The 13,360-nt window shown below is 41.7% G+C and overlaps 1 protein-coding gene across 6 annotated transcripts in view; it reads left to right on the top strand.

The window, feature by feature from the left end:
* The window catches only part of LOC140191922 (diacylglycerol kinase beta-like), a 159,008-nt gene that overhangs the window by 112,954 nt on the left and 32,694 nt on the right, over positions 1-13,360 (top strand). For all 6 annotated transcript variants that reach the window (XM_072249796.1, XM_072249795.1, XM_072249791.1 and 3 more), the window contains one exon: positions 2,141-2,233. In XM_072249796.1, coding sequence (XP_072105897.1) covers positions 2,141-2,233 — 93 coding nt within the window. The remainder of the gene's footprint in view (positions 1-2,140; positions 2,234-13,360) is intronic.

Below are 13,360 nucleotides of genomic sequence, written 5' to 3'. Positions count from 1 at the left end.
TGGATTTTCAGAAGGCCTTTGACAAGGTGCTGCACATGAGGCTGCTTAACAAGATAAGAGCCCATGGTATTATGGGAAAGATGGATAGAAGATTGGCTGATTGGCAGGAGGCAAATTTGGGGAATGAAGGGAGCCTTTTTTGATTGGCTGCCAGTGACTAGTGGTGTTCTGCAGGGCTCAGTATTGGGACCATTTCTTTTCATGTTAAATGTCAATGATGTGGATGATGGAGATGATGGTTTCGTAGCCAAGTTTGCTTATATGAAGCTAGGTGGAGGGGCAGGTAGTGTTGAGGAAGTAGGCACTCCGTAGAGGGACATAGATTGGGAGAATGTGCAAAGAAGTAGCAGATGGAATATAGTGTGGGATAGTGTATGGCCTTGGTAGAAGGAATAAAGGAGGAGATATTTTCTAAATTCAAAAATCTGAGATGCAAAGGGACTTGGGAATTCTTGTGCAAGATTCCCTAAAGGTTAACTTGCAGTTTGAGTCAGTGGTAAGGAAGGTAAGAGCAATATTAGCATTCATTTCCAGAGTACTCGAATATAAGAGCAAGGATGCAATGCTAAGACTTTATAAGGCATTGGGCAAGACCATGCATAGAGTAGTGTAAGCAGTTTTGGGCCCCTTATATAAAAAAAGATGTACTGGCATTGGAGAGAATCCAGAGGAGGTTCATGAGAATGATTGCAGGAATCAAAAATGTATGAGGAGTGTTTGATGGCTCTGGGCCTGTCCTTGCTGGAGTTTAGAAGAATGGAGGGAGGGGGGTGATCTTACTGAAAACTATCGAATATTGAAAGTCCAAGAGAGAATGTTTCCTATAGTGGGTGTGTCTAGGACCAGAGGGCACAGCCTCAGACTAGAGGGACAATCATTTAGAACAGAGATGAGGAAAAATTTCTTTAGCCAGAGGGTGGTGAGTCTGTGGAATTCATTGCCACAGATGGCTGCGGAGGCCAAGTTGATGAGAATATTTAAAGTGGAGGTCGGTACTTTCTTGGTTAGTCAGGACACATGGGTTATGGGGAGAAAACAGGGGAATGGGGTTGAGAGGGATAATAAATCAGCCATGATGGAATGGCGGAGCAGGTTCAATGGGACGAGTGGCCTAATTCTGCTCCATGCTTTATTGTCTATTTGCAGCTTTTAGACTCCCATTGCCTCACCATTGATGTCAGTGTTTTCGACTTAAGTTCCAGAAATCCCTTCTCTTTATTCCCCTCTCCTGCTTTAAGACTCTTTATAAAATCTACCTCATTGACAAGGAGAATAAGGGGAGATTTGATAGAGGTATATAAAATTATGAGGGGTATTGATAGGGCAAATGCAAGCAGGCATTTTCCACTGAGGTTGGGTGAGACTGCAACCAGAGGACATGGGTTAAGGGTGAAAGGTGAACTGTTTAAGTGTAACACGCAGGGAAGCTTCTTCACTTAGATGGTGGTGAGAGAGTGTGGAACGAGCTGCCAGCGGTTGGATGCAAGTTCTATTTCAACGCTTCGGAGAAGCTTGGATAAGTACATGGATGGGAAGGGTATGAATGGCTATGGTCCAGGTGCATGTCAATAGGACTATTCAGAATAATAGTTCAGCATGGACTAGATGACTGAAGTGCCTGTTTCTGTGCTGTAGTTGCTCTTATGACTATGACCCCATGTGCTCTGTCGAATGCTTAAAAATTTGGTTGTGATTTGTGTCTTTTCGTTCCTGGTTTCCTACTCAGAGAGTTCTTACCAAGTCAGCACAGGCAAGATGGCCCAAAGGGCGCATTTCTGTAGCTCTCCATGACTCTATTGGCTGTTTAGCCAGCACGTTCATATCACCGTTGCTAGACACCAGGGAAACGTGTGGACAGAGCCATGGTAGCAGTTGACACCAAAATGCATGTGATAGAAATGGCCAGCCAGTTTTCTTTGGGATCATTGGCAGATTCCATCACCAGTGAACATAAAATCCAGAGAGGGCCCAGTGGAAAATAGGCACCATTCTCATATAGAGGGAGCAGACTACTCCATTGAATTTGGGTGTTGTTTAAAGAACCACAAGGACGTATTTTGATCTAGGAAAATAAGCTTCTTGGACATAATGAACTCTTGTCTTACATCAGATTTCTTTTTTTTTCTTTTCTAATATAAAGGACAGGCAGAACAGCCTGAAGAAAAAAGAAGAGGACAGCTCATCGATTGACGGAGAGCATCCCATCACTACAGTGGACGGAAAGGTTCTCCAGGTACTGTAGATATTCAGAGAGGAGAGGTGGCATCATGCCAAAGAATTGCACCAAGACCTTCCCTTGGTATTCCAGTCACTCTGCAAGGAGGCCTTACAGCCCATTGAGGGTATTCCAGCTCACAGAACCGTCCCATTCCCTTACTATTTTTCATATTTTTCCCACATTCGCATCAGTTCTCCCACTCACTTGCGCACCATGGACAGCTTGCAACGACCAGTCAACCCACTGACCAACACGTCATTAGGATATGTGTGGAAACAGGAGCACCAGTGTGGTGGTGGTGAGGGTGGGGGGGCAGGGTGTGGAGGAGATCCCACGCAGTCACAGGGAGAAGGTGCAAACTCCACACAGACTACACCAGGGTTCAGGATCGAACCAGGGTCTCTAGAGATGTAAGGCAGGGGCTCTACCAGCTCCACCACTCAGAGAGCTGCTCAATTTTACACCCCTTTGCCCTTCCAACCATGTAGTATATCACAACAGCTCACACAACTGCTCTCTCCTTCACATAGTGTTCTAACAGAAACACCCTCCCCTGTTGGGCTGCTGCATGGGTGCATCTCACATGAGGTGCCTGTGCATGATGGCCTAAGTAAGATCAGTGGAGTGTAAGGCAGGCTGATGGTATTTAGATACAAACCTTAGCAAGGGAATGCCATACCCTCACCAGCTACACTACACAATTTAGAAGTACCTACTAGTGACAGAGTGGCCTTAAGTGTTGTCTCCAGATTGATAGGAAAGAGACCTCAATGTAGATGACCAAAGCCTTAACCCAGTGGCCACACATTTTAATTCCACGTCCCATTCCCATTCTGACATGTCTATCCATCCCTCCTCTACTGTAAAGATGAAGCCACACTCAGGTTGGAGGAACAACACCTTATATTCTGTCTGGGTAGCCTCCAACCTGATGGCATGAACATTGACTTCTCTAACTTCCGCTAATGCCCCACCTCCCCCTCGTACTCCATCCGTTATTTATTTATATACACACATTATTTCTCTCTCTCTCCTTTTTCTCCCTCTGTCCCTCTGACTATACCCCTTGCCCATCTTCTGCGCTTTTCCCCCCTCCCCCTTTTCCTTCTCCCTGGACCTCCTGTCCCATGATCCTCTCATATCCCTTTTGCCAATCACCTGTCCAGCTCTTGGCTCCATCCCTCCCCCTCCTGTCTTCTCCTATCATTTTGGATCTCCCCCTCCCCCTCCCACTTTCAAATCTCTTACTAATTCTTCCTTCAGTTAGTCCTGACGTAGGGTCTCGGCCTGAAACGTCGACTGTACCTCTTCCTAGAGATGCTGCCTGGCCTGCTGTGTTCACCAGCAACTTTTATGTGTGTTGCTTGAAATTCCAGCATCTGCAGATTTCCTCGTGTTTGCCTTAATACATTGATACTTATGGAGCATACCCCAGAGTGGTACTCCCCTTCTGGAGAAATTTCTTTAGCCAAAGGGTGGTGAATTTGTGGAATTTGTTGCCACGTGCAGCTGTGAAGGCCAGGTCATTGGGTGTATTTAAGGCAGAGATTGATAGGTTCTTGATTGGACACGGCATCAAAGGGTATGGGGAGAAGGCTGGGAACCGGGGTAGAGGAGGAGATTAAAAAAAGGATCAGCCATGATTGAATGGCGGAGCAGACTCGATCTCCAATTATTTTGCAGCCTTTGGAACATATGGGGAGCAATGACATGGCAGACCAATTGAATAATTACTTTGGTTCTGTCTTCACTAAGGAGGACATAAATAATCTTCCGGAAATAGTAGGGGACAGAGGGTCCAGTGAGATGGAGGAACTGAGCGAAATACGTGTTAGTAGGGAAGTGGTGTTAGGTAAATTGAAGGGATTAAAGGCGGATAAATCCCCAGGGCCAGATGGTCTGCATCCCAGAGTGCTTACGGAAGTAGCCCAAGAAATAGTGGATGCATTAGTGATAATTTTTCAAAACTCTTTAGATTCTGGACTAGTTCCTGAGGATTGGAGGGTGGCTAATGTAACCCCACTTTTTAAAAAAGGAGGGAGAGAGGAACCAGGGAATTATAGACCGGTTAGCCTAACGTCGGTGGTGGGGAAACTGCTAGAGTCAGTTATCAAAGATGTGATAACAGCACATTTGGAAAGCGGTGAAATCATCGGACAAAGTCAGCATGGATTTGTGAAAGGAAAATCATGTCTGACGAATCTCATAGAATTTTTTGAGGATATAACTAGTAGAGTGGATAGGGGAGAACCAGTGGATGTGGTATATTTGGATTTTCAAAAGGCTTTTGACAAGGTCCTGCACAGGAGATTAGTGTGCAAATTTAAAGCACACGGTATTGGGGGTAAGGTATTGATGTGGATGGAGAATTGGTTGGCAGACGGGAAGCAAAGAGTGGGAATAAACGGGACCTTTTCAGAATGACAGGCAGTGACTAGTGGGGTACCGCAAGGCTCAGTGCTGGGACCCCAGTTGTTTACAATATATATTAATGACTTGGATGAGGGAATTAAATGCAGCATCTCCAAGTTTGCGGATGACACGAAGCTGGGTGGCAGTGTTAGCTGCGAGGAGGATGCTAAGAGGATGCAGGGTGACTTGGATAGGTTAGGTGAGTGGGCAAATTCATAGCAGATGCAATTTAATGTGGATAAATGTGAAGTTATCCACTTTGGTGGCAAAAACAGAAAAACAGATTATTATCTGAATGGTGGCCGATTAGGAAAAGGGGAGGTGCAACGAGACCTGGGCGTCATTATACACCAGTCATTGAAAGTGGGCATGCCGGGTCATCAAGGGAATGGCGGCGTAAGGAAAAGGTCTCTCGACAAAAAAGAAGGTAAACTGCCCCAAAATCGAATTTAGACAAATACTTAATATTGCTTAACTATATTAATAAAAGGGGCAAGGATGATGTCTAAGAACAAGATTAAAAAGTCCGCTCCGAAGGCTGATAAACATAAAGAGACGCAGCAAGGCGACGGGCCTAGCTCCCCCACGGCAAGCCAGGATGGAGATAATGAGGGGGAATCGGTGACTCTGTCATTGATTCTCGGAGAGATTCGCGAGTTCCGACAAGATAACAGCAAACAGCTGGAAGATTTTAAAGGAGAAATAGTAAAAACTAACTCGCGGATAGATGAAGCCGAAGCGAGGATTGTTGGAATTGAAGAGAAGCTACAAAACGCAGAGGAGGTGATAGCAGAAATGCTGAAGCTACAAGACCAGCTCCAGTGGAAACTAATAGATCAAGAAGGCCGCTCGAGAAGGGAAAATGTGAGGATTTACGGAGTTCCCGAAGGAACCAAAGGTAAACCCGGATTGATGGTTCCCTTCGTGGAGAAGCTACTTAGAACCTTGATATACCGGCCGCAAAAGACCTACAGATAGAAAGGGCTTACTGCGCGTTGGCACCACAGCCTCCAGCAGGCGCCCAGCCCAGATCGATTCTGGTCAAATTTCTCAGTTACAGAATGAAGGAAGAGGTGCTTAAAAGGGCATGGCAAAAGAAAGGTTTCATGTGGAACAACTGTAAAATCATTTTAGACCACGACTACGCACCGGGGATTCTTGCCAGACGGAAGGAATATACGGAAACACGGAGAGTCCTGAAGGAAAACAACATCAGATTCCAGACCGTGTATCCAGCTTGGCTGAGAGTCTTTTACGACGAAGGGACAAAAACTTACGCTACAGTGGAGGAGGCAACGTCAGACCTGGCGGACCGGGGACTACCTATTAAAGTTATCACCCAACCGGAGTCACTACTGGAGAGGATTCGGCAGAAGTCGTGGCAGTTAGTGGGGCAAGGATGCTCCACACGAACCAGAGTGTCAAACTACAAGGAAGAGCTGCAAATATTCAGATGCGAATGTACAGAGAACACAGATTAATTAAGAGAAATGACTGAAAAGAGTAAATCGGACTTAAAGGTAAAATGAAAACTGGTAACTGAAAATAAACTAGGCGGAATAACTTGAATGATAGCAATTTGGTCGAGACATAAATAGGAGAAAATTCTCTATGATTATTCAAACTGCTGAGGGCCCTCTAACACAGGGTGAAGATAGAGGTTATCCCTCTGAACTGAGGCGGGTCGGTGCTCAGGCCTCACTGTGGGAAGTCGGGAAAAATTTTCAAATGTTACACGTTCAAAGATGTCTAGGGTGTGGTTATATGTCTTGGTTTACTGTTGAGAAGGGATTGCTTACTGTTTGGTTAGAAAAGGAGAGTGTTTTTTTTTCTACTAGAGAAAAATGCAAACTGAATTGGTAAAAATAATTTCCTATAATGTTAATGGAGTTTTGAATCCAATTAAAAGAAATAAGATTATGTCTAAATTGAAAAAAGAGAGGGCACAAATAGGTTTCCTCCAGGAAACACATATGAGCCAATCTGAACATGGAAAATTAAAAAGAATGGGCTTTAAGCATGTATTTTATTCATCATATAAATTGAGTCACAAAAGAGGGGTAGCTACTTTAATATCAAGTACTCTTAATTATGAACATATTTCAGAGACTAAAGACAAAGAAGGACGGTTCGTAAAAATCACAGGAAGAATAGAAGGTACAGAAATAACATTGCTGAATGTTTATGCTCCTCCAGGTTGTGAATGGTCATTTTATAGACACATTTTTGACCTAATGGTCAGTTCTCAAGGGGTAGTAATTTGTGGAGGGGATTTTAATATTAGATTAAATCCTATATTAGATTCTTCAAGAATAGTTACTCAGAATAAACCTCTGACTCGGAAAGTGAATTCATTGATGGAGGAGTTGGGAATTATAGATGTCTGGAGGGAATTACACCCTACTAGTAAAGATTATACATATTACTCTTTCTCTCATTCAGCCTATTCAAGGATAGACTATTTATTTATCTTTAATACAGATAGACTCAGGATAAAAGACTGTAATATTGCAACAATTGATCTGTCGGATCATAGCCCAGTCTCTATGTCTCTAATCCTAGAAAGGAAAATGAGGAAAACACTATGGAGGCTAAACTCACATATACTCAATAACCCGAAAGTAATGGAGAGATTAAGGGGAGAAATCAAAGAATATCTAGACCTTAATGACAGGGGAGAAACATCACCAGTGATCTTATGGGATACATTGAAAGCTGCACTGAGAGGGAAAATTATTTCCATTACCACTCACATGAAAAAAATCAATGCACAAAAATTAGCAGACCTTCAAGGAAAATTAAAACAACTTTAAGTTGTAGATAGCAACAAAAGAAATTCAAATCGAAAAAAGGAAATTAGGAAATTGCAAAGTGAAATTGACGATATTTATACGTTGGAAACTCAAAGAAATTTTCTTTACTTGAGACAAAAGAATTATGAAGTAGGAGGTAAATCAGCTAGATTATTAGCATATAAATTACGAAAACAACAAGCAGACAATACAATTCATAAAATAAAGAATCCAAAGACAAAGCTTGTGGAGAGTACAATAGGGAAAATTCAAGAGAGTTTTGAAACATATTATCGAGAGCTGTACTCCCAACCCCGGGCCCCCAATGAGCCCTATATAGACAGTGTATTGAATTTTTTAGATCTACCTAAACTTACAGATTTACAAAATGAAAGTTTATTAGAACCAGTAACTGTCAAAGAACTGAACGTGGCCATCTCTAGGTTAAAGGCTGGAAAGTCCCCGGGTTCTGATGGGTTTACCTCAGAGTGGTACAAGTCCCTGAAGACACAGTTAGCCCCATTACTACTTAACACCTTTAATTGGATCTTGCAGAGAGGAGAAACTCCACCTTCCTGGAGAGAAGCAATTATTTCAGTTATTCCTAAAGAGGGTAAAGATAAACTAGAATGTGGCAATTATCAGCCAATTAGTGTTCTTAATTTAGATTACAAACTATTTACATCTATATTAGCGCGCAGATTGGAAAAGCTTTTACCTGGCCTAATCCACTTAGACCAGACTGGATTTATTCAACAAAGACAAACACAGCACAACATAAGGAGAACTCTGCACATATTAGAACAGGTTAATAAGAACGAGACAGAGACAATGGTAGTAGGATTGGACTCTGAGAAAGCTTTTGATTCGGTTAGTTGGGCATTCCTATGCAGAGTGTCAGGAAGATTCGGCTTTCAAGAAAAGTTTATTAGAGTAATTCAGACTCTATATGACAGCCCTACAGCCCGAATTAAGATAAATGGGGATCTCTCTGACTCCTTCATCTTAGAGAGAGGCACTAGACAGGGATGCCCAATTTCTCCTCTCCTTTTTGCGCTATATATTGAACCGCTTGCCCAACTAATAAGACAGAGCGAAATCGTAAAAGGTATCAAGGTGGCAGGGATTGAACAGAAAGTGGCGTTATTTGCAGATGATGTTTTGGTCTATCTGAGTGAACCAGAAAAATCATTTATAGGATTGTTTACACTGTTGGATGACTTTGGGAAAATACCAGGTTATAAAACAAATGTAAAGAAAACACAGGTTATGTCCCTAAATTATACACCATCCAAAAAATTGCAGGATACATATGATCTTAAGTGGGAAGCTAAATCATTAAAATATTTAGGAATAACCCTGCCCAAGGATCTTTCAACACTGTCACAGGTATATTATGGGCCATTAATCTCAGAGATAAAAGCAGATATGCATAGATGGAATCTTATCCCCTTTTTAAGTTTAAATTCAAGGATAAATACTATAAAAATGAATATTCTTCCTCGGTTATTGTATCTTTTCCGTACTTTACTGGTGGAGGTGGATGATAATCAATTCAGGGAATGGGACAAATGGATTTCCGGCTTCATTTGGCAAGGAAAGAAACCTAGAATTCAATATAACACCTTACAGTTAGGGAAGGAAGGAGGAGGTATGGTTCTTCCTTGCCTGAGAAATTATTTTTATGCCTCACAGATAATCCCTCTGTTATATTGGTGTAATAGGGAATATAAGGCTAGATGGAAGGAAGTAGAATTTGGATTAGTTGACAGTTTTCCTCTACAGGCCTCAATAGCTGACAAAGGATTGATGGCCCAGTTGGAAAAATTTAAAAACAGTTGGATAAATCTTACATTAAAAGTATGGCAGAAGGTGGTTAATTCATGTGGAATTAATAACATGTTAAAACTCTTTAGATGGTGTGCATATGATACCGAATTCCTTCCCAACAGAGGAGATAAAAGATTTGAGCTATGGATAAAGAAAGGTCTTACAACCTACCTCTCATTTATAGATAAAAGAGTATTACAAAGTTTCCAAATCCTGCAGGACAAACATGGCCTGGAACATAATGACTTTTTTAGATACCTTCAAGTACGAAACTATGTTAACCAGAGTTGTAGATATACAGACCTATCAACAGTAGAATTAGAATTTTTCAAGATTCTGAATTCGGCTTGCAGTTCAATACCTAGTAAATCAGTTTCTCGATTATATAATGCACTTTCCCATGCTAAAAATGTAAATACACTGTATATTAAAGAGAAGTGGGAGAAAGAAGTGGGGTTGGTACTTTCAGAGGAGGCTTGGGGGAAAATCTGCAGCTTTCAATGGTCCTCGACTAATTCTTTGACTTGGAGAGAACATTGTTGGAAAAACATTATAAGATACTTCAAGACCCCATATCAGGAAAAATATAAAGATACAAATGTGACGTGTTGGAGAAGGTGCGGCTCCAAGGAGGCAAATCATTTTCATATTTTTTGGGATTGCCCTAAATTAAGTCTATATTGGGAAGGTATTCATAGAACATTAGTTAAGGTACTTAGGTTCCAGATACCTCTGAACTTTGAGACGCTCTATTTGGGGCATGTATTGTTTCTTGAACAGAAGGAAGATATAAAGTTGCTGCAGGCCCTCTTAGCGGCAAGTAAGAAATCAATCACTAGAAAGTGGCTAAATCCAATACCACCTACATTAGAAGATTGGCACGAAATTATCTTGGAAATATTTAAAATGGAAAAGTTGACTTACTCCCTGAGAATTCAAAAAGAAAAATTTTATCTGATCTGGAATAAATGGATTGAATATATAACCCCAATGCGAGCAGACTTTAGATGACTCTCCTAATGATTTATACTGCTCTTCTCATCAACACAGTAATATTGCTAACGTAAGCACCCCTAGTCTAAATGTTTGTTTTTTTTGTTTTCTTTTGGAAAATAGAGAATTAACACAAGTAAAGGGAAAGATTTGGGAAAGGGATAAAAAAATGAAAAAATTAAGTAAATAAGTACATAGGGATTGGATAATTATGTCTGCGGGCAGGAGCAAGCATGAACAAATTAGGATATAAACACCTACAATGGTTGATACATAGGCTTATATACAACATTTTGGACCAGTGGAAATGGTCCAGACTAGTACCATTACTTAGCCTAATAGATTAGAATTACCACAGTACATAATTATCTATTTAAGTGTCTAATTTGCTTTTATATCATCTCAATGTGTACTTAAGAATGTATAAATAATTGTAGTTTTATACATATAAAAAAATGGAAAAGGTTACATGTGTGAAAAAAGTACATGATATTTGTGAATTCCTTATCCAAATAAAAATAAAATTTAAAAAAAGAAAGTGGGCATGCAGGTACAGCAGGCGGTGAAAAAGGGGAATGGTATGCTGGCATTTATAGCAAGAGGATTCGAGTACAGGAGCAGGGAGGTACTACTGCAGTTGTACAAGGCCTTGGTGAGACCACACCTGGAGTATTGTGTGCAGTTTTGGTCCCCTAATCTGAGGAAAGACATCCTTGCCATAGAGGGAGTACAAAGAAGGTTCACCAGATTGATTCCTGGGATGGCAGGACTTTCATATGATGAAAAACTGGATGAACTGGGCTTGTACTCGTTGGAATTTAGAAGATTGAGGGGGGATCTGATTGAAACGTATAAGATCCTAAAGGGATTGGACAGACTAGATGCAGGAAGATTGTTCCCGATGTTGGGGAAGTCCAGAACAAGGGGTCACAGTTTGAGGATAAGGGGGAAGCCTTTTAGGACCGAGATTAGGAAAAACTTCTTCATACAGAGAGTGGTGAATCTGTGGAATTCTCTGCCACAGGAAACAGTTGAGGCCAGTTCATTGGCTATATTTAAGAGGGAGTTAGATATGGCCCTTGTGGCTAAAGGGATCAGGGGGTATGGAGAGAAGGCAGGTACAGGGTTCTGAGTTGGATGATCAGCCATGATCATACTGAATGACGGTGCAGGCTCGAAGGGCCGACTGGCCTACTCCTGCACCTATTTTCTATGTTTGTATACCCAGTTGGAGGCAAGAGTTGATCCCTCTTCCTTATCTTTAAGTCCTCCTGCGGCCTTGTCTCTCCCTTTTTTCTGTGGACTCCTCCAGCTCTGGAGGACCCCGGGCACTGCCCACTTCCAATATAGGCCTATTGAACATCTGGAGTTGAGATCACTCCATCACTAGCAGCTCGAAGCTGCCCTAAGCTCCAGCGTTTCCTACCTGATCCTCTCCACCTGTCCATCCACTAATTTAACATACAACATAGAACACTACAGCACAGCACAGCACAGGCACCTCGGCCCATGATGCTGTGCCAATCTTTTAACCTACTCTACAGTCAATCTAACTCTTCCCTCCTACATAACCCTCCATTTTTCTCTTATCCATGTGCCTATAAAAAGTTTCTTAAATGCCCCTAATGTAGCTACCTTTACCATCACTCCTAGCAAAGCATTCCATGCATCCACCACAGAGTGGAAAAAAAACTTACCTCTGATATCCCATTTATACTTAAAATTATGCCCCCTCATTAGTCATTTCTACCCTGGGAATGTCTCTGGCTATCCACTTGGTCTGTGCCTCTTAGCACTTCTATCAAGTCACCTCTCATTCTCCTTCACTCCAAAGAGAAAAACCTTGTCTCACTCAACTTTTCATCGTAAGACATGCTCTCTAATCCAGGCAGCATCCTAGTAAATCTCCTCTGCACCCTCTCTAAAGCTTCCACATCACTTCTACAATGAGGTCACCAGAACTGCACACAGTGCTCCAAGTGTGATCTAACTAAGGTTTTATAGAGCTACAACATTACCTCACGGCTGTTGATCTCAACCTCCCGACTAATGAAAGCCAACACACCAGGCGCCTTCAGAACCACCCTGTCCACTTGTGTGGCAAATTTGAGGGACCTACGGATGTGGACCCCAAGATCCCTTTGTTCCTCCACGATGCTATCAAATGCGACCTTCTAAAGTGAATCACTTCACACTTTTGCAGTTGAAACTGCATCTGCCACTTCTCAGTCGAGCTCTGGATCCTGCATCCCGTCGATCTCCTATTATAACCTACGACAACCTCCTACGCTATCCACAATTCCATCATGGAATTCTCCTTAAAACCTTCTTAGACCAGGCTTCTGGTTACCTGCCCTAATATGTGGCTCGGTGTAAATTTCTTTTCTGGTTATGTCTTTATAAAGTACCTTAGGATATTTTGCTATGTTCAAAGTCAAAGTTGAGTCAGTGTTGAGGATATTGTCATGTGCGGAGGTGCAGTGAAGAACTTGCAGCAGTATCACAGATAAGCAGCACTCACAAGAAAAACAAAGTAAGCATACATTATACACAAATTTTACAGGAAATAATACTATTAGAAAAAAAACAAAGTAAATGTTAATGTAATTAAATTGTGGTGCTCAATATACAGCGTGTGTGTGTGTGTGTAATATATATAAATATATATATAGTTCAAAGTGCTATGTACAGTACTGTGCACAAGTCTTAGGCCCATATATATAGCTAGGGTGCCTAAGACTTTTGGACAGTACTGTAGTAATTTTATGTGTTGTGCTATACTGCTGCAAAACAAAAAATCAAATTTCATTCAACCCACAATATTGTGCTGACACATTACCTAAGGTCAATGTAACCCTTCCCTTCTACACAACCCTCTATTTTTCTTAAATAAATTTATGTGCCTATTGGTTCTTTAAGGTTATTATATCCAGGGGAGGTAGTGGGGATAAGCTCTCACTACCTATTAAATGCTTCCAGTGGCGTGTGTCTCAAACAGCTTCTGGCAACCATCTCCAGCTCCTGGCCTTCACGTATGGCTTAGCTACTAGGCCTGGCAGAACCATTTCTGCTGACAGGAGAAGGGGCAAAGGCAGGTTTTGGCACCTTAAAACCA

This window comes from Mobula birostris, chromosome X (genome assembly GCF_030028105.1).
Source record: "Mobula birostris isolate sMobBir1 chromosome X, sMobBir1.hap1, whole genome shotgun sequence".
In the NCBI taxonomy this organism is placed as follows: Eukaryota; Metazoa; Chordata; class Chondrichthyes; order Myliobatiformes; family Myliobatidae; genus Mobula; species Mobula birostris.
Note: the sequence above shows the minus strand (reverse complement) of the source record. Positions and strands in the feature narration are given on the sequence as shown.